This window comes from Botryllus schlosseri, chromosome 2, assembly GCF_051294905.1.
Source record: "Botryllus schlosseri isolate E-star chromosome 2, Bs_hap1, whole genome shotgun sequence".
Lineage (NCBI taxonomy): Eukaryota > Metazoa > Chordata > Ascidiacea > Stolidobranchia > Styelidae > Botryllus > Botryllus schlosseri.
In genome coordinates this window covers 13,358,042-13,380,719 of record NC_137237.1, presented here as the reverse complement: position 1 = coordinate 13,380,719, position 22,678 = coordinate 13,358,042, and the positions used below count along the sequence as shown (strand labels likewise).

Below are 22,678 nucleotides of genomic sequence, written 5' to 3'. Positions count from 1 at the left end.
AACATAGTCCGAACACAACCCAGACATGATGTCCGAACACCCCCAGACACGATGTTCGAGTGTCAACGCAGTTCGAACACACTCCTGACATGATGCCCAAACACCCCCAGACACGATGTCCGAGTGTCAACGCAGTCCGAACACACCCCAGACACGATGACCGAACGCCCCCCCAGACACGATGTCCGAGTGTCAACGCAGTCCGAACACACTCCTGACATGATGTCCGAACACCCCAAGACACGATGTCCGAGTGTCAACGCAGTCCGAACACACCCCAGACACGATGTCCGAACCCCCCCCCCAGACACGATGTCCGAGTGTACACGCAGTCCGAACACACCCCAGACACGATGTCCGAACGCCCCTTCCCCCAGACACACCATAGACATGATGTCCGAATACCCCCCCAGACATCCTCCAGACACGATGTCCGAACTCGCCACGCCCCAGACATGATGTCCGAGTGTCAACGCAGTCCGAAGACACCCCAAACATGATTTTATGAACACACCCTAGACTTGATATTTGAACACAGGCCGGGGCATGATGTCCGAACACGATTTCCGATTGGCAACGCAGTGCGGACACACCTCAGTCATGATATCCAAACACCCCCAGACATTATGTCCAGAGTGTCAATGCAGTCCGAAGATACCTCAGACATGATAATACAATAAGAACAGCCATGTTCACAATAAGAGCAGTCTCATGTTCACAATAAGAGCAGTCATGTTCACAATAAGAACAGTCTCATGTTCACAATAAGAGCAGTCATGTTCACAATAAGAACAGTCTCATGTTCACAATAAGAGCAGTCATGTTCACAATAAGAACAGTCTCATGTTCACAATAAGAGCAGTCATGTTCACAATAAGAACAGTCTCATGTTCACAATAAGAGCAGTCATGTTCACAATAAGAACAGTCTCATGTTCACAATAAGAACAGTCATGCTCACAATAAGAACAGTCTCCTGTTCACAATAAGAGCAGTCATGTTCACAATAAGAGCAGTCTCATGTTCACAATAAGAGCAGTCGTTGTATTCACAATAACATCAGTCGCAGCACCACCATATCCCCCGGACACGTTGTCTAAGTGGGAACATAGTCCGAACACAACCCAGACATGATGTCCGAACACCCCCAGACACGATGTCCGAGTGTCAACGCAGTCCGAACACACTCCTGACACGATGCCCGAACAACCCCAGATACGATGTCCGAGTGTCAACGCAGTCCGAACACACCCCAGACACGATGTCCGAGTGTCAACGCAGTCCGAACACACTAGCTCCTGACATGATGTCCGAACATCCCCAGACACGATGTCCGAGTGTCAACGCAGTCCGAACACACTCCTGACACGATGCCCGAACACCCCCAGACACGATGTCCGAGTGTCAACGCAGTCCGAACACACCCCAGACACGATGTCCGAGTGTCAACGCAGTCCGAACACACTCCTGACATGATGTCCGAACATCCCCAGACACGATGTCCGAGTGTCAACGCAGTCCGAACACACCCCAGACACGATGTCCGAGTGTCAACGCAGTCCGAACACACTCCCGACATGATGCATTGACACTCTGGACATCATGTCTGGGGGTGTTTGGATATAATGACTGAGGTGTGTCCGCGCACTGCGTTGCCAATCGGAAATCGTGTTGGGACATCATGCCCCGGCCTGTGTTCAAATATCAAGTCTAGGGTGTGTTCATAAAATCATGTTTGGGTTGTCTTCGGACTGCGTTGACACTCGGACATCATGTCTGGGGCGTGGCGAGTTCGGACATCGTGCCTTGAGGATGTCTGGGGGGTATTCGGACATCATGTCTGGGGTGTGTCTGGGGAAGGGGAGTTCGGGCATCGTGTCTGGGGTGTGTTCGGACTGCGTGTACACTAGGAAATCGTGTCTGGGGGGGTTCGCACATTTTGTCTGGGGCGTGGCAAGTTCGGACATCGTGCCTTGAGGATGTCTGGGGAGTATTCGGACATCATGTCTGAGGTGTGTCTTGGGAAGGGGAGTTCGGACATCGTGTCTGGGGTGTGTTCGGACTGCGTGTACACTCGGACATCGTGTCTGGGGCGTGTCTGGGGGTGGGGTGGGTTCGGACATCGTGTCTGGGGTGTGTTCGGACTGCGTTGACACTCGGGCATCATGTCGGGGGCGTGTTGAGATCGGACATCGTGTATGGAGGATGTCTTTGGGGTGTTCGGACATTATGTCTGGGGTGTGTAGAGGGGGGGGGCGTTCGGACATCGTGTCTGGGTTGTGTTCGGACGATGTTGCCACTCGGACATCGTGTCCGGGGGATATGGTGGTGCTGCGGCTGATGTTATTGTGAATACAACGACTGCTCTTATTGTGAACATGAGACTGCTCTTATTGTGAACATGACTGCTCTTATTGTGAACATGAGACTGCTCTTATTTTGAACAGAATTGCTCTTATTGTGAACATAATCGAACCAACCCTGTAGGAGATGACTGATTGATTGATGATTGATTGATTGACTGGCCCTGGTTATTTTGAGTCGGTTTGCCGGTGAGTGTTATACCTGATTGAAAGCTTCTACATTCGGAAAACTAAGAAGAAAACATGGCGAGCAATTCTGGTGCCGGACATAAGCCTACTCGGGGTATTCTGAAGAAATCTGGATCGGATAAAAAGATCGAATCTAACGCAAGGTATACGGTTGTTGACTCCGTTTGTTTATGAAATATGGGTGTAGTAGTGAAAGATATATTCAGAATTCTCGATGATATAGGCATATAAAGGTGCCAGCTTGCGTCCTTATGCTCTATTTTGACTGTACAAACTGCTGAAATTACAAACTAGTGAACTACTTACTACTGGTCTGCATTGAGACTCATACGTCACTGTACGTACACCGTACATGTCGTCCAACTACATACCGTACCGTACCATATGGTAGACATAAATGAGCATCGCTCCATCAAATATGCCGGACCTGATTTGTTGAATAGTATTTCGTCGGCTATCCAACAGTCATGTCCACATGCAAGTCAAAATACAAACAATTTCTACGGAATGAATATAGTTAGCCCTCTAGTTCACTGTACCATGACCTGACATATGGGCCTATCGATCTCGCCTTCCAACACATGCCACTTTTTTGTCACCTCTATTTTTATATTATCTTCTTTTACTTTTCATTCAGTGTGCATGCAACCTTTTTACATCGCCTAGGCCGGGTGGGTGTCTGATTTCTTAGACTACTCCAAGTCGTTTCGCTACCTTCCTATTTTCATTGTATCACAGTCTTGTGGTGTATTAAAATGATTATAGTAATGAATTGAATTGAATTAACGATCAAGAGAACATCTATTAAGGATATATGCCTGTGACTCATTTGCTCAAACTACATCACAATCTGTGCATTTTTTAGAATTCTCATTTAATACTATAAACTTCCTACTCCTAGATCTTCTGGACCTGCCCATGCTACAATCATGCCTCACCTAGCCCAGCTGTTTCTTTACCTTCACAATGAGAACACTGTTGCAATATGCGATGCTGTATTCGAGTGCTCATGACGTGTTGTTGCATTGCATCTATCTCAAAATATCAATTAATAAAATTGAAGGTAGTCTAGTAGCTGGAGACCTGAACGTAACCCGAAATGGGAACAGAGAATCAGTATGTCTCGGAAACCTGATCTCGGAATTGCTATTTTATGAGACATTTTCCATTATTTATTTACACTAAAAATCTTTTATTAGGAATCCCAGAAAGCTCCCTCAATGGATGCAAAATGGTGCTATCAAGAAAACACTCCCAACCTTCTCTATTCCAAGTAGCTGTAGCATTGTATATTCCTTCAATGCAAACGACTGTGCTGTGGTGTGCAATGAATTTTTGAAGTCTCTGAGAGGACCTTGTCATATCGGATTTGACATTGAATGGCCTGTTACGTATGAACATGGCAAACAAGGGAGAACTGCGGTCATCCAGTTTTGCCACATTCCCGATGAAGTGTGTTTCGTTTTCCATGTCTCGTGTATGAATTCAATCCCGAAACCTCTTAGAGAGGTTATAGAGAGAGTGGACGTTCTTAAGGTCGGTGTGAATGTCGAAGGTGACATTCAGAAATTGTGCAGAGATTTTGATCTGATTTTTCCGCAAAGTGGCTTTGTAGATCTCGGCAGTTTTGCTAATGAAAGGTTGATGTCCAATGAAAGATGGAGTCTAGCTGGCTTAGTGAAATTCCTCCTCAACTGTGATTTACCCAAAGTTGATTCAATCAGAAAAGGCTCATGGCATCTCTACCCTCTTACTGAGCAGCAATTGCATTATGCCGCACTGGATGCCATTGCGAGCGTTAAAATTTACAATCAAATTTTGTGTCGGTCTCAACTGCAGTTTACTTCATAGCTTGTTTTCTACAAAAAGCCAACAGCAAATTGTTTAGGCCTATTGCTAGTGATTACAGGTTTATAAAATACCGAATGTCAATTGCCGTATTATCATGATATAGCAGTGTTTCTTCACCATACACATTTGCGATATGTTGACTAGATGGGAAATAAAGTTGTTGAATCTTACGTCTTCTGACTTTGCGTTTGTACCGAACGGTATATGTACTAGTTGGTAATTTGTAATCAGTCAGACTAAGGCACCAGTATTAATGTGACGGTGCTGGGAAGATCTTCATATTCAGCATGTCAATATACGTCGTTTAGCGGTATGGGTTAATGTTCATTTATCCCTACCACAGATGCTCGTTGGGGTGACTCGAATGATATTCGTCAATACTTGACTTAACTCTAGTCGTTGCCTATAAATTATGTGACTGGACGGATGAAACATATCGAATTACTATGGTTTCAACTCCATTTTCGTGTCATCAAGTATTCCTCTGAGCGAAACATTCGAAACTTTTCAGTCACACTGAAAACCAAAAGCCTCGTTACTTCTTGATTTATTTAGTTATTCAATATTCGTTATTAACCATAAATCGTATTGTCAGGTTGACGGTAACTAATCCAATTCGAGCAACCCAGATCAAGACAGTTGACAGATAGACAGGGATGAGATATAGGAAAGGAAAAAAACAAACATTATCCAATTGTCGGTTTGTTTATGATATTCCAATTGATGACTGATATCACGTTGATGAAACTTGTAATCGATGGTTTCGTCCTCCTGTACTGGCAATATTATTATTATTATATCAGTATGTAGGCCTTAGGCTTAATGTAATTTAGTAACCAGTGTATGTTAGCAGAGTGCAGTTGTGCTGTAATCCTCTAACAGGGTCCCAATATGTTACATATGAATTTTATAGAAACCTTTCGCGAATGACTCATTCAATCAAGGCGCATTCTTATGTATAATTTTACAGCAAGGAAGCAGCTCACTTTGACGAGATGAATATCTTGGCAACACATCATCCAGCAGATAAAGATTATGGTCACATGAAAATAGAAGAGCCAAAGACTCCATACCGACATAGCAATGATGATGATGACTCACAGCCAGTAGATCCTGATGAATTGTCAGAACGGTAACCTAACCTAATAGACCTTGAGAGCAGTTAAAAAAACTCCCCCGTCTTGAAGTATAAGTATGAATGATATTTCCTGTCGGCTGTGATTGAGAGCATTATTTGAAAGCATCTGCAACTACAATCAATTGATTGCTAGTGTTTTGCATATGCCTACTATTTGTTTGCGGACTACACTCGAATCCTTCTAAGACATTTGTTTGGTTATGTTGTCTTGTGCTTTGATTTCTCTATCTTTTCATCCTTGTTTTAGATTAGCTTCATCTGAAACCTCATCCTCCCGCAATAGAGCGATAAGTACTGATGAGGAGGATGACCATCTCTCACCTCAAGCTAAAGGTAAGGCACTGAAATTTGTAACTAACCAAGACCTATATTCATTGCTCAAACAAGGCTTTATGGTGAGTGAGCTGCGTAATAACCGGACGGGGTTGACCGGTATCCCGTACCATATTTTGGAATCGGGAAAGAAGGACACTTTTGCTAAATCAGAAAAGTTAGTTGAACAAGACTAAAAACAGCCGATTTCGCTATTTTTGCTGTAAAATTTGGTGAGTTGACTAAAAAGAGGTCATCACTTTCCGTTCGACTCACGATTTACACACTTTTTACTTAAATATAGTAGTGGTGTTGACTAACAAAAAAAAGTCGTCACTTTCGATCGAACCACAAATTTCCCGCTTGAACGTCCGTCTTAGCCTCGTTTATGCCCATTTTCACTCGAATCCGTCCATTGTCTTAGCTGTAAAAGCTGTAATGGAGGACGAAATGCCAAAAAGGAGGACATTTTCAAAAACCTGAAAAAGGAGGTCGTATGGTCACCCAAATATTACACCTATTTGTAGTAATAGTGGTCGTTTTGCGTTGCTCGCGAAGATGCACGCTGCGAAATATTACACCTATTTGTAGTAATAGTGGTCGTTTTGCGTTGCTCGCGAAGATGCACGCTGCGACATCAAAGGTAGCCACCTACGGTTGACAGCTAAGATATGCAACCCATCAACTAAATCTCTATCTTAAAACTACTTGAGTACTTTTAGATCTCATTTACTGCTTCTACTTGAAGTAGTCTTGTCATGTCTTTGAATTTGCTACATCTCAATTGTAATTTAGTATAAATCTACTACGCTACTTCGGCTTCTACTTGAGTAGCAACGCAGACTACTTTGGCCAGCTCTGACTCTGGGCAACTACAAAGATTAGTCACCGATTGGGTTTTGAGTGTGTAATGATCTGCAATTATGACTATATGCAATATGATGCGTTAATAATGTGTGCTGTTGAAGTATTCCTAGCTCTTTACATTTGCTGCTTTAAATTTTTCTCATGAAGATCTTTGCTGAAGCGATCCGCCATTGTTGCAGAAAAAAAATCCAAGTTCGAAGCTGCTAGAAAGAAGCATTATAACATGAAGAGTGATTTGAAAAAGGCAAGAGAGCTCTTGGTGAGGGAACAGGCGGAAATTGCCGACGATTCAGACGACTGAAGACCGTGCGAACTAACATGCATGCTGACACTCGAGAAATGCTGCTTCGAATCCGTTCTTCAACATGATATTCATGGTTTTTCTGTACCTGAATCCCGCAATCGAAGTAGCTATTCACACATTGCCGACACTGTTGATTTCTAAACGAGTTGTGCGACCTGCTAGCAAATGTAGCCTATTTGGCTTGAAATATCTCTTTAATAGCCTTGAACTCAAATCTGCTCTGTAAAGTGAGCGTTATTCTGCCAAGAGGAGAATTAAAAACTCGTATCTCATCTGTCTCGCGAGTCGTGATTCTTGAGGTGTGCACAGATGAGCAAAGCAGTGATTGTTGGCACTCGAGTACAAGTCGAGCTATGCCATCAATTTATACTAAATACAAGTATGAGGCGAAAGGGAACAGTATAATTAGTACCATTCAAGTAGTTTGAAGTGAACGGTTAAAGATTTCCGTGAGACGATCAGACTGCCATTCATTAAAATGTTCATATTCACGACTGACGATGAATGGCAATGCCCCATTGAATTGAAGCACAATCTTCGAAATTATAGTATCTCACCGTCATGCACGGTCTGTGTCTCTCAGTTGTCATGGCAATTTCACTCGTGAAATCTTGCGAACTTGTCTAAATCCTGCTTTGTTGATAAATCTGAAATGTTTAACGTAATTAATTTGGCTCCAAAAACTGTTGGAATATAAGTGCTTAGGCTAATGTGTCGCCATGACCAAGCGACGGATCACGGATGCTGCTCTGTTAGTATAGTACACGGGACCAAGTAGATCATCGCTCGAAATGTGAAAACATGCATCGCAGAATTAATGCTAATCATCAGGAGTTTTTCGTAGAAGATTGAACATATGGCTAGGAGTCTTCTGAGAATTGGGAAGCTTCCGTTGTGCTCGGTGTCGCATCATGATATCCTACATGCAATTATCATGTAATGATCGAATGAATCATTATTATATTTGGCGATGCTATGCATAAATTTGGATAGCTTCGAAAGAAGCATCTGCTGTTGGGTGCGATCGTTGAGTATGAACGTGGCGTGGACTTTGTCGCTGTTAGCTGCTCTGGTCCTAGCAGGCGAGCAAGGACTACGACAGTTTCCTCGTGGACATCTGAAGCCTATTGGGAACCAAAACTATATCATCCGAGGCGGAATAGATGAATATTCCTATACAATACCGTCCCGAGTGTTCTATCGCGATTACTGGAAGCCTGGAAAACCGGTCGTGTTTAGGGGTGCTATGAAACACAGCTCGGTAAATTGGAAAGTTATATTTTCGTAATTGGCATGATTTAATTCGTGTGTATGTATCAACGTTTTTCGCAACCTCTCTGGTTCACCGCTCCATACATCGTTTTTCTATAATCTCTATTGTAGCATTTCCGAATTCATGTCCTGTCTATTTTCTAGCGGTGCGATTTAGTGTCGTTTTAATTGCTCAGAGATTATAGCATTTTCAACTATGAAATGTTTTCGTAGTAAGTGATGTCATGGAATAGTAAAACTGCACAAGGTCCGAGCGTATACAAAGTGGACAATGCGCAATTGTGCATGGTCTCAAAATCCAAAACTATATCGAATTGAACGCTGTGCGTGCGCTATTGCGACCGCTATCACTATTATGTCACTGCGTATTGAAAACATTTTCTCTTCTCTTTGATAAATGTAGCGAAATGAGATTGCCTTTTGACCAAATGGTAGCCTACATATTTTGGAAGATCTATACACGAGACCACTTGTGACATATTATCTATTATTGCTATACATCGAGCCATTATAGCTATATCGTTTTTGTTTTATAGGCTATGTTAAACTGGGTGAACGATACTTACATGAAGGCGAATTTCGGGTCAGTAGCAGGGTTAGTGGACAGAAGAACAACTTGGGAGAAAGGTGGCATCGAAGCACCTCCTCGGAGTGTGATGAACTATAGGTTTGTTCAGGATATACCTCAAATTTTATTATAACTATACTCTGCCCCAAACCGTTACAGCGACATTACATTCGACAATATAGCGTAATGGCCGGTTGACTAACTTCTCGATCAGTAAGTCGTGGTTTCGTACTCCGGTCGGGCCAGACCAAAGGTATATATATCATTGGGCCAGATCGGAGGCTTGCTTGTAAAACTGGTTCCCACGGATTGCCCCTGAAGGAAATGAGAGTGCCGGCTCCATAACATTGCCGTTCCTTCGCATTGCCGTATCGACAAATTCCCAAGTCCGACTCCGATCCTGTTTATGCAAAATGGAAATCGGCTCCGAACCTATTCCGGCTGCATCAGAGTAAAGCATGAATCCGACTCCGGTCAAGTATACAAAAAAAATCAGGCCAATACTCCAGATCTGGCTGAATCCTCCACATCACTCCCAGTACTCCGTAGTTGGAATCCGGTACTGATCCGATGCGGCTCCGGCCAAAAATGAAAAAAAAATCAGTCGGATATCTAGTTTATGGACTTCCCATGCCCCGCACTAATATACGCACCTGCACCGCGATCGATGGCGCAGACGAAAATTGACGCTCTTCCTTCCGTCCTGTTGTACATAACGAATGAATCAATGATACTAATAATTTTCAAGGGGAGATATTGCTCGATCTCAGCAGTTGAGTACAAATATGGAACTTGGGTATGACTTTAGTTTAGAGACATGTTTCATTGCACTGACGTACAATGTGTCAAGCAATTATATTATAATTCTCGGGTGATTTAATAGTGATTATGATGTAATTGATATACGTAAAAATTTCTACCTATCGCCTACGCTTACGCGCTTTATGGCTTCAATAACACTAGGAGCTTATCTACATTGCTATATACCATTGGTGGGCAAACTACGGCCCGCGGAAGCCTCGAGAAGCGTTATAAAGATATTAAAAGTAATATATAGTAGTAATATTCGAATTAAAGCAACGTCTTGATTAAACTTTTTCTGGATAGGTTTCGCCGTGATACTGGTAAGTTATAAGTCAGGGACGGGCTACATACGGCCCGCGGTCCTCCCTTTCCCGATTCCAAAATATGGCAACGCTAAGCTTACGCGTAAGTTCGTCGAAGCGACTAGCGAGAAGACTTGGATTATCGGCATTTACGATGTACTCAACCCTAATGAATTGATATCTTATTGGCACATCTGGGGTACCGAGCGTATCGAACGCCTTGAAATCTTAATCAAGGATTGCACCGTTTTTTAATTGATCAGAGAGAAGCAGACATGGCGGCGCTTGTACGACAATGCTGTTCTCAAATGCACATTTTATTCGGCATTATCGTCGAGAAATGGCTTTGATGTGACATTATGCTGTCGTAGAAATAAATTCATTAAATACGAGTTATTCCTTGTATATGTGGATAAATGGGCGGATATTGTATCGATTCAGCAATCCGGCCAGCCAATACCTAATTTTCCTCTATCCGGCCCGCCAACTGCTGGAGAAGTTGCCAGCCCCTTTTATGAATGATGGGGGTAAAGGTGCAAAATATTTCAACAGGATTAATAAAATGTTTGAGACAATAGTAAATTATGTTGCTGTCGTCTTCACAAAAGATCGCGAAGAAGGCAAGTTTAATGTTTAACACAGTAAGCCATTTGCTGAATCGCATTTAGGGTAACGTGTTTATGACGCTGTCAGCCAAGTGTGTTTTGAAGCTACACCAAAAGCCGCAATCGCTGTTCAAGATTCATATTTCCATCATGTTCTAAGACTTGACACAACATATACTTTCATTCCTAATTTGAACAAATTGGTTATTGAGGAGGACCAGCTCATAAAAACTCGTTCATATGTTTCTGACGCGTGTGCGTTTTCATCAAAACAATGTCTGGTTTCTTTCAGGTATAGTTATACACGTATCTCTACGGGTTGCATTTAGAACAAAAATCAATTAAAAACAAACATATTTAAAACATGTTTTTCCCTGGTTTTTGTTTGTTTTTCTAAGCCATGACGTCTTGAATATTCCAACTGTGACGTCATAACAGATTGACAATTGAAAATATAGGGTAAATATAGCTCCTTTGACGAAATATCCATAACTGTTGAACCGGCTATTTTGATGGTTCCAACCATCCCATATCGATATACGTCAGCTAAATCGGGTGGTAATTGTCCGTAGGCTAATACAACATGTTTTTTGGGAAAGTATTTACACAACTGTGGCATAATTTTACAACTTGAAAAAAAAATGTTTTTTTAAATGCCTTTGTTTAAAACATGTTTTAAACAACGTGTTTTAAAATGCCGTTTCTTTTAAATGCTACCGTACGTATCTCCATGCCTTCGGTTATAAAATATAATTAAAGAAAATATTGCGTTCCGGCTTCCAATGCAGATTTTACTATAGTGCGGCCCGCGAATGAATTCCTATTTTGAATACAACCCCCGAACTAAAAAGTTTGCCCACCCTGATATAAACATTGCTATATAATTTAGCGATTTCTTGGATCGTGTACGCCGCGAACAGCTTTACTGGGACGATGTAATTCGCCCAGATCAAAAAATTCTCTCCGACATCCCGCTGGGTATATTCCTCAGTTGTGAAGGCTTACTGGAGCAGGTAAGTGTGTTCGCACTTTTCAACACCCATTCCCGAATACCAACATGTCATGCGCGGGGCGAATATACCCTGTGCAATAAGGTGATGATGTCAAAATCCGCGATAGGCGTAGTCAGAAAATAATGGGGGTGGATTGATGAGTTCAGGGGAACTCCCTCAGAGGATCGCCCCCAGACCCGTCCTGTCTTCTACGACAGGGCCAAGCAACATATGGCCCGCAGACAGTTTCCGGCCAACGTGACCCGTGGGCACTGTACCCGCAATCACTATCCGTTCTTATACTACGTAAAAGTATAGTGACTGTGGTTATTCTTTATTGGTTCCTTTTTCGACCATGAATATTGACAAAAAAGCTGCGTTCCAATCTAACTGATGTTCGAGCCAAAATCGTTAATATTCATGTTATGGAAAATCAGTTTGTATTTCAATCCTAGTCGCGCTAAGCGCAATTTTTTTCAAGTAAATGAATGGTTTTCTTCGATAGGCCTACTATTGAGTTGACTGATACATATGATCACTAAGCAGTGTTCGTGTCACACGTTTCAGACTATTCATGAGGTTCTCGTATAGGTTAGCTCGGACGGGTCCATCTTTATTAATTACTCCTGACGCATGTTGTTATTTCATGACCCCTGGTAAAGATTGTCTCTATGGACTCTATCACTCTGAAGACGCTGGAATCGCTCACATTTACAAGAGCAAACTAAGAAAAACTCCTGTGGTCGGACTCGTACGATTCCACATTCGCACTTTTTCATGGGGGAAAATATTTTCATGTACGGATCGCATTTCTTCCGCGACAACATGCGTAGGTTTTATCGCCCTAGACTACTGGGACCGCACTTCACAAAGTGCGGCATGCTGACCAAAACTATATATGGCTTTGCGGGGGGCCCATGACGCTTTACGTCCCCCTCTGGCTACGCCAATGTGCCTGACCCGTTGCGAATGGAAGATATTACTATATAGCAACGGCCGGGAACATACGGATCGCGAGCCATATATGACTCTTTTGATGATAATGTATGGCTCTTAAATAAATTTCTGAATCTGCACATTATTCTCATCGTATTTAGCAACATTGTCGCAAGTTTTCGATAAAAATTTTATAACCACTCACATCATTACTCTTGTGGTAGCAGAGACAAGTCTTTATGAGGTAATAACAGTGACGTATATCCTTGTAGGTCATATAGCCTGCCAGCCGCAGTTTCGATTGGAATAATTACTTTAAGTATAGTCTTTTCCTGAGCTTTAAGTTCGTTCTGTTTATCAATAATTTCATCATTTCAAAACACTATAAGATTGCGATAAAATGAAAAGATAGGAAGGAGTCAAAACAAAATGGAGTTAGTCTTTCAATCAGACACCCACGTTCGGTGGGGGGGGGGGATACACGTACCAGACTGTATGTTGAATAAGTTTTATATCACATATATACCCTATTCAAATGCTCTTGACAGGTTCAATATATCAACTTGATGGTTAACTCTGGAAACGTAAGTTACGTTCTGCACAATGACGCGTCAGACAATTTGTTCCATTTCATAGCTGGACGAAAACGATGGCTCATAGCAAATAGCACATTCGCTGAATCGGTTTGTGTTCTGGGTTTGAATTCAAGTACTATAAAATAATGATAAAATATTTACTTTTCATTCAAGCTGTACATAGGCAACGATACCGAAACACCTACCATGTCTCCAGTCGTTCCCGATCGCGTTGATCTGCAAAAATTCCCACGGGTGTCAGAGGTCGTCTTTTTCGAATTGGAACTACATCCTGGAGACATTCTTTACGTACCAAGAGACTGGCCTCATTATGTAAGTCAAAGGTCACCGACACGCGTTCCGCGAGGTCATATTTTGCGCGCGCGATCTGATTTGAGATTTCGGAATGACGCTAAGTAACGCAATTGATTTCGGTTCTAAAATATTGTTGTTGTTGCTATTGTTTTAAAATAAGCTATTGGGCTGTGCCCAACGTCACTATTCCTCAATAGCTGAAACGGCTGATATGAATGGGCATGGGTATATTGCCTTGACGTGCAATGGTCCAGATACTGCCAAGACCGAGACGCTTAGAAAAGCCCTTAGGGCGTCCCCACAAGATCAAGCTTGAGGAGGAGATAGTCTTTAAGCTATAGTAACGTGTATCGCTAGTCCCTATATCGATTCCTTAGTTGATGTAAAGCAGTGGTTCTCAAACTGGGGGGCGTGAAGGCATCTGAAGGGGGCGCGAAGCTGCGGTCATGGAGAATTTTAAAATTTTCTCATAAACAGTCATAAACCGCCCATGCCATCAAGCTATCTCTTGGGATTGCTAGCATTCGGGTTGCATTTTGTGATATGACGATAGAGGGCGCGACGTTTTTCACCATCATAAAGGGGGCGTGGCTAAAAAGTTTGAGAACCGCTGTGTAAAGCACAGGCATACTACAATTTTGCACCTTAATTTAAAGATGCAATATATTGAAGGCTTATCCATTGATCAAATAAATAAACATCAAATTTTAAACTGATTCAGAACTGCGTGAAGTGACATTAGGTAGGCCCTATTATGGAAACATGTTCGATTTGACTTGAAGTTTAGACGTGTCATTTGACGACATGCGAGCGACAAGTAGGCCTACGAGCTGACTCGCTAAACCGCGCCGTTTGCGCGATCATTCGATTTCGATTCACTCATTTTGTGCAGGACCGTAACTGCGGCACCCTAACCCCCCAATTGTAGACGGGCCGAGCTTGAAGGAGGCCAAAAATATTTTGCAAATGAGCATAAATTATAGAGTATTTTTTAGACTTTATCCAACATATTTTTCAAATTTTTTGCGCGCTTGGCGCGATTTATATAGTTTCACTAAATGTATTGCTTATCGGGTGCCCTTCTCCAAGAAATACACATGATTCACAAAATAGGCATTTCGTCGTCAGTCATTAGCGCCCTATGACGCACTAACACATATTGACGTTTAGGCTAACGTGGGACTTCTAAAGGAGTGCCAAAATAGTTTGGCAGCGAGAAAACCGGTATAGCTGTTGTCAGGTGTTTCGTGCAGCGCGTTGTATTCGTAGTAGCCAGATTAGCCTACGTCTGGTGTTAGTGGGCAATGAGAAAGGTAGCACGACATGGTGCTTGGTTTGACTCCGAAATGCTTCTCCTCTTGATATTATCGAAGAAAAGAATATTATTCGAGTAGGCGTGGTCGATTACACCGACGGCGCGAAATACTTAAAAACGACTCTCGTCGGTAGCACGTTTATCTGGGCAAGGCAATTTCACCTAGACTCAGCATGGACTCATCACCGTAAACTCCCATAGATACCATCATGAACAAAATTATTACGACCAAATCCCTCTAAATGTCACTCTCTAGCACCACATGCCTGCCAAACGGTTGCACTTTGAAATTTTACCCGATGTGAAAAAGGTTGAGAACCACTGGTGTAAAGCGTTGCCAGGTATCGTGCGCAGCTCCTGATTCAAAAGAAAATGAAGTTGATGATCATGACATTTCTTGCTGTACTTATACGTATTTAATATATCATTACTTCTTTTTTGGTAACTAACTTAGGGTTGCCATACGTCCGGAATTTCCCGGACATGTCCGGAATTTCAGCGTCCGGGAGGAATTTCTAAAATATGCCAAATGTCCGGAATTTTGAAGACTTGACGTAGGCTCAAAATTTATTTTCGTTAATCATCCTAAAAACAATATTTTTTGAGAATATTTATGCTAATGCATGATATATTTCTTCGCAAAACTGCAATAAAATATAAATAAAAACAGCCTTCATTTACCGGAATAAGTCTAACTTCTTTTAGTAACCAGCTCGTCAAATTTTGATCTGGGCCACGGCCCATTTTCAAATGGGAGGTGGAGTCGTGACCATAAAAGGTTGGAATCTACTGGATGTGGGGTGTTGATAAAGCTACGTGGTGCGCACCGTCATAAGACTGATAAACAATTTTATCGGTAGGATATGAACATGACTTGCAACGACGTGCAATTACGCTCCCTGTATTTTCGAACTCATCATCCTCCACTAGCTCTACCGCTAACTCTGATCATGTGGACGGAGAGTAGTATCTATATAGTAATATATGGAACAACCAATATTATTCACAGAATTCATTCAAATAAGTTAACGACCAGATGCGTATAGAAACCAGATTCATATATCAAGCACCCCCTCCCCCCTGTAGTTGCATCGATTACCCTATACTACAGTGTGGGCTCAAAATCGTTGTTCATTCGGGCGGGAAGGAGCTGAAAACATGTGCTTTCGGTCCCGGTTACACAACACACATCCATATACAACTCCTGAATCGGATCGTGACCCGTCTATGAGGAAAGCTTTGCTAATGTGACGTCATAACTCATTTTGAAATCCACTAGTGGGCGCTAAACAGTGTCCGGAATTCGGGTTACAGAAATATGGTAACCCTAAACTAACTAAGTATGTCCATCGCCATCGCCCATGATAGAGAGCACAGCGTTGTGCTGACGTAAAGATTAACAACGCCGTTGCTCAACTGTATGGCATATTTTGTCTCGATATAGCATTTTTGTGGCCAGCAGCTTCTACGAAATTTGAACGGTGGGCCGCGACCCGATTTGAGTTGCCGACCCCTGATGTAAAGTGGCGAGATAACGTAGTGGTACGTTCCACAGGTGCGACATCCATGTGTTGCGAGTTCGAGTCCGTCCGATATCGACCCCAGGATACCTGTCTAAGTGTCGGAGGTTTATCTAGGCTCCCCCTCGCCCCGTGATCCGCGTAAGCGGTGTCTTAAAAAGTCTAGAAGTGGGCCGTGATACAAGTCGGTAAATACGGAATCATAATAAAGAATATTGACCTGCTGTAAAATGACCATAGTAGTCGAAACACCATGAATGTCAAACAACAAAAGCAACAACCCCAGATGGAAGTGATGTAGGAGATACCAGTACCACACAAGCGCAAGTGCTTCCTATATACGTAGTTGGCGTGTCTCTGTCTTTTTAACTCTATATGTTGCGTTGGTTGAGGTAGAGGCTAGCATAACGATGATACAAGGTAGGCTACCAAAGTATAAAACGTGAATGCTACATTCGACAGTTTATGTGACGAAACTACACTTCGTTTATAGTCTGGAAGAATTAAGTCTGTGGAATTAATCTAGGAAAGGTTTGGCAATCCCTATAGTGTATATAGATAGATTTACCTCACGTTTATGGGCGATATTGTCATAATACCTGGCGATAGAACAACAAAATAATATTACGAGAACTGCTACTATTTGTGGCGGCATGCATCACTCTTCGGTAACAGCAAATATGCGACTGTCATTTTGAAAGCTGTGACTGGTTATATGATATATTATTATCAAACTTAGGTCAGCGATCAATTCACATCATCAAACTACATCAAACCACTAGAGCAATTCTAAAACTTATCTTCTTCTTCATCATCATATAGTTTTAACGTATCTTGAAAATCACTACATCTACTTGTAATTGAGTAGAATTTTATGATATTTACTTCTATTTGTAGTTAAGTTCCACCAACGACTCTTTCGGTCACCTCAGATTATATCTATAGTATCTGTTGACTAGATATAGAATGAACATAACGTTAACTTTCACATTTCAATTCAGTGAAATAAAATAAATTGTTATTTTCAGGTCCGGTCGTCGGGGTTTCCCAATATCGCATTGAACATCTGGATTTCTTCAAAAGAGCAGGCAGCCAAATCTCCAATGGAACCAAAATGTAATAGACAGAACTTATCTGCTTACACGCTTCTAAAGAGGAAAATGAAATGAAAATATTTTTCATGTCATTGACAATTTCGATGCAAAATTTTGGTTTGACCAAACTAAACAGAATGAAATAAGGGAACAGCAATGTTAAGAAATTATAAGAAACATATATGTTGGCATCGGAGTTTCCCGCATTTGCCAACCATGCATCTAGGACTGCATTCAAAACAATGATAATCATGATACGTTTCTCTTTAAACCTCTATCCAGCACGCTCTTCTGCTGATTCTCAAACTATTTTAGACACTCCCCCCACTTATCGTGATATCACAAAATGTTATTAAAGAGAGAAATCAGAATGCTAGCAATCTCAATAGACAGTCTGACATAATGAAAAGTTTATGGCTGTTGCTGAGAGAATTCTTGAATATCAAAGTAGGACAATACGCAGGGCAATAACCACGATCTAGGGGGGTGAATCGTGCGGAGCGCAATTTTTTTTATTTCACTGCGGCTTCGCGCCCCCTTCAGATGCTTTCACGCCTCCTAGTAGTTTGAGAACCTCATGCACTAAAATTTATTTGGAATTGTATAAAACTTATTGTCTATGGTTGCTGCCTTCAGAGCAGTGTGCAGCTTGGTGAAATAGCCTTGATCGATGTTTACCGAAGCTTGCAGTTCTTCTGAAATTCGCCCTCTCTTGACTGAGTGTCTGTCTTCATGTTTTTGTCGTAAGACAAACTTTAATTAAAATCCTTAATCTCGGCGACCTGCTCGGCACAAACTAAAATGATGGGTTTACCCCTAACTCCAGTATACAATAATAATCAGTGCTCTAAATCAGTGGTTCTCAACCTTTTTGACCTCGCGGACCGGTAAAATTTCAAAAAATATTTGGCGGACCGGCGGACCTTCCACAATTGAAATAAACCCGCAATGTAAGGTATGCAACCGTTATTTGCAAGTATTGTACTAGAGCAGGGGTGGACAACCTTTTTGCTATTCGCGGCCGCATTTACATTACTTATGTAGCCTACGGCCGCATGCCTGGGCATATCTGTAGTGAGATAACTGGACGCCAAATACTCATGTTAACTGCCCATCATGCAGTGTTCATGTCCATTTCCGTTGAACTCCGGATTAATCTAGTTTTTCATATCGGCTTACTATACGTAGCCTACTACACGGCTGTGGTCGCGCTAAATTTTTTTCAGATTCACGAATGCATTTCGTCCAATATTAGCAGTCATAGATATTACTATGAAATATTTATCCGTTTTCAGCCCATGTAATCAGATTCAACAGTAGAGTTGATGGAGAGAGTGTTTTCAAAAATGTAGGGCCAATTATAAATGATGATGCATCTTCTCGTAGGCCAATTGCTATTACAGTCACTTTTTTGCTGTTATTACTATAGACCTCCCATCAGGATTGTCGGTCAAAGTGAAAAGATATTGAAATAGCCCAAACGCGACAGAAACAAATTTCTTTCGTCAGGAGCACACGATTCCAAGTTGTCAGGACGCACCATTTTCCTCTAATGTTCACATCTGTACTATGGGGCTCAGATTGCAAAGGGCGCTATGATATTAAAATCGAAAAATGAAATCGCATTGAATCGCGGGTTTAATCGGGAGTCAATTCGTAAATTCAATTTTCTTGTCGACGGCCGCCAACACGTTCTCATTGAAATACGTGTCGACGGCCTCACAAATTTTCTGCTACGGCCGCAGGTTGGCCACCCCTGTACTAGAGAGTGACATTTCGAGGGTTTTTTCGTAATTAAATATGTTCATGATGGTATTCATGTGATTTTACGGTAGTGTGTCTGCTGAGTCAGGTAAAATTGCTATGCCGAGAGTAAAACAGCAGGCAGCATCGATACCTGGTCATCCACAAAATGAATGAATCGAAAACGAATGATCGTGCAAACTATAAGCGGTTTAACGAGTACGCTCGTATATGACGTCACCAGCGATCTCGAACTTAAAGTCAAATCGAACATGTTTCGATGCCTATGTCACCTCACGCAGTGCTGAATGAGTTTACAATTTGATGAGTGGTAAAGCCTTTAACACATTGCATCTTGAAATTTAGGTATAAAATCCTAATTTACCTCGCGGACCGGCAAAAATGTCGTCGCGGACCGGCGGTTGAGAACCACTGCTCTAAATCAATGGTTCCCAGTATTTATTGATGTCAGAGCCGCATTTCGTACTTCAGAGTATAGGCCAGTGGTTCTCAACCGCCGGTCCGCGATGACATTCCTGCCGGTCCGCGAGGTATATTGCAATTTTCTACTTCAATTTCAAGATGTAATGTTGAAGGCTTGTCCAATGATAGAATAAATAAAACATCAAATTTTAAAATAATTCAGAAGTTCGTGAGGTATCATTAGGGCTTGAAACATGTTCGATTTGACTTAAAGTTCAAGACGTGTTATTTGACGAGCGACAAGTACAGGACAGGTACTAACTGACTCATCGCTAAACAGCGCAGTTTGAGCGATCATTCGTTTTCGATTCATTCATTCTGTGTTGGACCGTAACTGGGGCACCCGAAACCGCCCAATTGAAGAGGGTTCGAGCTTAAAAAGTGCCGAATATTATCTTGCAAATGAACCTAAATCATGGCGTATTTTTCTGAAACTTTTTCCAACATTTTCAATTTCTTTCGGCATTTCGGCGTCATCCATTACCGCGACACGACGTACCAACCCCTAATGAAGTATAGGCTAACACGGAACTCCGAAGTGTGTGCCAAAAATTCGGCAGCGAGAAAACCGATTCAGTCATGAATGATCGATAATATTCGGTATTGCCGCGATTAAGCTACATAAACTCTCTGCTTACATCGAGTAGAATGAATATGCTCACAAGTACAGGTGAAGACATCCACCGAACTGTAGGGTGTGTGGGTGAATCCCCCGGAAGTTTGGCTTATCTTCCTGTGGGGGACCAAGACCAACGTTTTCTGGGGGTGCATGGGCTAACGAAGTGCTTTTGCGGTCCGGATTTCCGGATGGCCGGTATAGTTGCTGCAAGGTGTTTTCCTGAGGCACACATTGTATTCGTATAGTTGCCAGAGTAGCGTATGCGTCTGATGGAAGTGGGCAATGAGCAAGGTAGCACGGCAAGGTGCTTGGTTCTACTTGGTTCGAGTTGGCGTGGTCGTTTAAACCCACGGCTTTCGGCGCGAAAGAGTGTAAACTGTAAACTGCACGTTTATCTGGATAAGGCAATTTTCCTTCGCGTCAGCGGACTGACTACCATAAAATCGCATGGTTGCTGTCATAAAGATAATTAATTACGATCAAAACCCTTCAAATGTCACTCTCCAGCACCATATAATTGCAAAAAACGGTTGCATACTTTACATTTTGGCTTCATTTCAATTTTCAGAGTGCACCGGTCCGCCAGACATTTTTTAAAGTTTTACCGGTCCGCGAGGTGAAAAAGGTTGAGAACCACTGGTATAGGCTACGTATGGAGATGCATGAAAATGCTCAAGTACTTATAACGACCACTTTAAAGCATCTGTAGTGTGTACAGTACATGCACATTGTACTTATACTCTATATCGGTGATTTTAGGATTGATAGACACGACTTGGCGAGTGAAATTATCTTAAACAAACTGCAAATGCGTAAAATAACTACCGGGTGAGAAAGAAAATAGTGTACGTCGCCGATTTTCACCCCGGCGTAGGGTGTAAATCAGGTAAACATCTTTTTCAGGTAGGCTCTCGAATTATGTTTTGGCACCCTTGCAACGTGTGCCGATCTATCAGCACACAAATGCTGATGGAGATACGGTATTTCAAAGCTCTGTAGTGGATTCTGTTTTCATTCCCCACCTCAACAAATAACATGCTGGTATGAAAACTAAACCCATTATAATACTCGCCTGCTGCAGGGATGTACGACCATAAGCATCTGTGTAATTATGCATTTCACTCAAAGTGAAATATCATACCTGAAGGTGCCGCTTACCTGATTTACATCCTGCTATATGGATGGATTCTGGTAAATTCACCTGTTTTCCACTTACTGTGGACTGACATTGCCTGGGAATATACGAGGAGTAGTATTGAACTTACTGCTACTTATGCTTGGCTAGTAACAGTTATCTCGATGCTAGTAACATTACATGGGCATTGGGCACTAATTCGTCACAGAAAAATATCTATATAAGTCTACGTCACCAGTACAGGTAGACGTAAAGTCAATGAGAGCCGTAAGAAGGCTTGCACGGGGCCGCATGCTCCTCAGTCCTCCTACTTTGCTACATTGACTTTATTTTGAATGTGGATTACGCATATGCCAGGTAGGCCTACGTAGACAGCGTAATCGTGGCATATTAATGAACAGACTTCAAAGTAAACCAATTTCCTGTTCTGTTTATACAGCTTAAAGTTTTATAGTTCACACAACAACATTCAAAAGTAGATTTTACGTTTTGAATTCCAAACAACCTTTCGCGAGCCGCACAGAATGGCTCCGCGGGCCGCACGTTGCCCAGGCCTGCCTTATAGTTAGTGTGTGAGATGGACGGGCACGATAGTCGCATATTCAAAGCGCATCACAGTAGGGGACGGGGACATGGCTCAGGGACCTTCGGACCAAAAGCCATTTCTCCGTAGTAGGCCTAACTGACATTGGTGCGAAATTGCATCAGTCCCGCGTGTCAGTCGATTATGGTCGGTCCGTCCCCAGAAAACAATTACCGATAAAGGGCTAAATTTGTCACGCTTAAGCTTATTCAATCAATGTGAAAGCCTGGACGCTGATCATTCGCTGTAATTCCTACCTATACGTGTTGGATGTTTATCTATTTGGCTCCTCCTCGTCATCTCTTCCGTGTAAGCGGTTTTCTTATAAAAGCCTAGAAGTGGGCTGGTGTACGCAGAACCGTAACTGCCGCACCCCCCCCCCCAATAAGGGCGTCATCATGCGGCGATCTCTAAGGGGGGCCAAAATTACTTCGTGAATTGACATTTCTTAGAGTATTTTCTGAGGAATTTATTACGATACTTTTTCATTAAGTTTTCGCGCTGCGCGCGATTTAACGTTGCCATATTTTACGGTTATTTGGTACTTTTCGCCCAACAAAAAGTACGCATGATGTAGAAAAATGAGCATTTCGGCGTCTGCCATTACCGCGCCAAAACGCATCAAGACATATTAAGTTTTAGGCCATGTAACATATAGGACTCCGAGAAGTGTTCCCGAACGGTGGGCAGCGAGAAAACCTTGGCCGAAAAGGACGGCCCATATGCTGACCGAAAACTTCGATATATTTTCCATATACATATATGTTTAATTCTCCTAGAGACAGACTTGCTGC

At 42.3% G+C, this 22,678-nt stretch overlaps 2 protein-coding genes across 3 annotated transcripts; both read left to right on the top strand.

Annotated features, from left to right (window-relative positions):
- The first annotated feature begins 2,487 nt into the window (after window positions 1–2,487).
- Window positions 2,488–7,300, top strand: LOC145433657 (protein phosphatase inhibitor 2-like). 2 transcript variants are annotated; one of them, XM_080310818.1, is made up of 4 exons: window positions 2,488–2,694; window positions 5,373–5,534; window positions 5,788–5,873; window positions 6,899–7,300. In XM_080310818.1, the coding sequence occupies exons 1-4, from the start codon at window positions 2,606–2,608 to the stop codon at window positions 7,018–7,020; spliced, it is 459 nt and encodes a 152-aa protein (XP_080166944.1). In that variant the 5' UTR covers window positions 2,488–2,605; the 3' UTR covers window positions 7,021–7,300. The 2 variants fall into 2 exon arrangements, with proteins under 2 accessions (XP_080166944.1, XP_080166943.1); XM_080310817.1 differs by lacking the exons at window positions 5,373–5,534; window positions 5,788–5,873; window positions 6,899–7,300 and adding an exon at window positions 3,751–4,572.
- Window positions 7,301–7,451: 151 nt separating this feature from the next.
- On the top strand, window positions 7,452–19,136 carry LOC145433656 (uncharacterized). Its single transcript, XM_080310815.1, has 6 exons — window positions 7,452–8,284; window positions 8,832–8,962; window positions 11,464–11,587; window positions 13,051–13,185; window positions 13,252–13,410; window positions 17,256–19,136. The coding sequence occupies exons 1-6, from the start codon at window positions 7,994–7,996 to the stop codon at window positions 17,394–17,396; spliced, it is 981 nt and encodes a 326-aa protein (XP_080166941.1). The 5' UTR covers window positions 7,452–7,993; the 3' UTR covers window positions 17,397–19,136.
- Window positions 19,137–22,678: the final 3,542 nt, after the last annotated feature.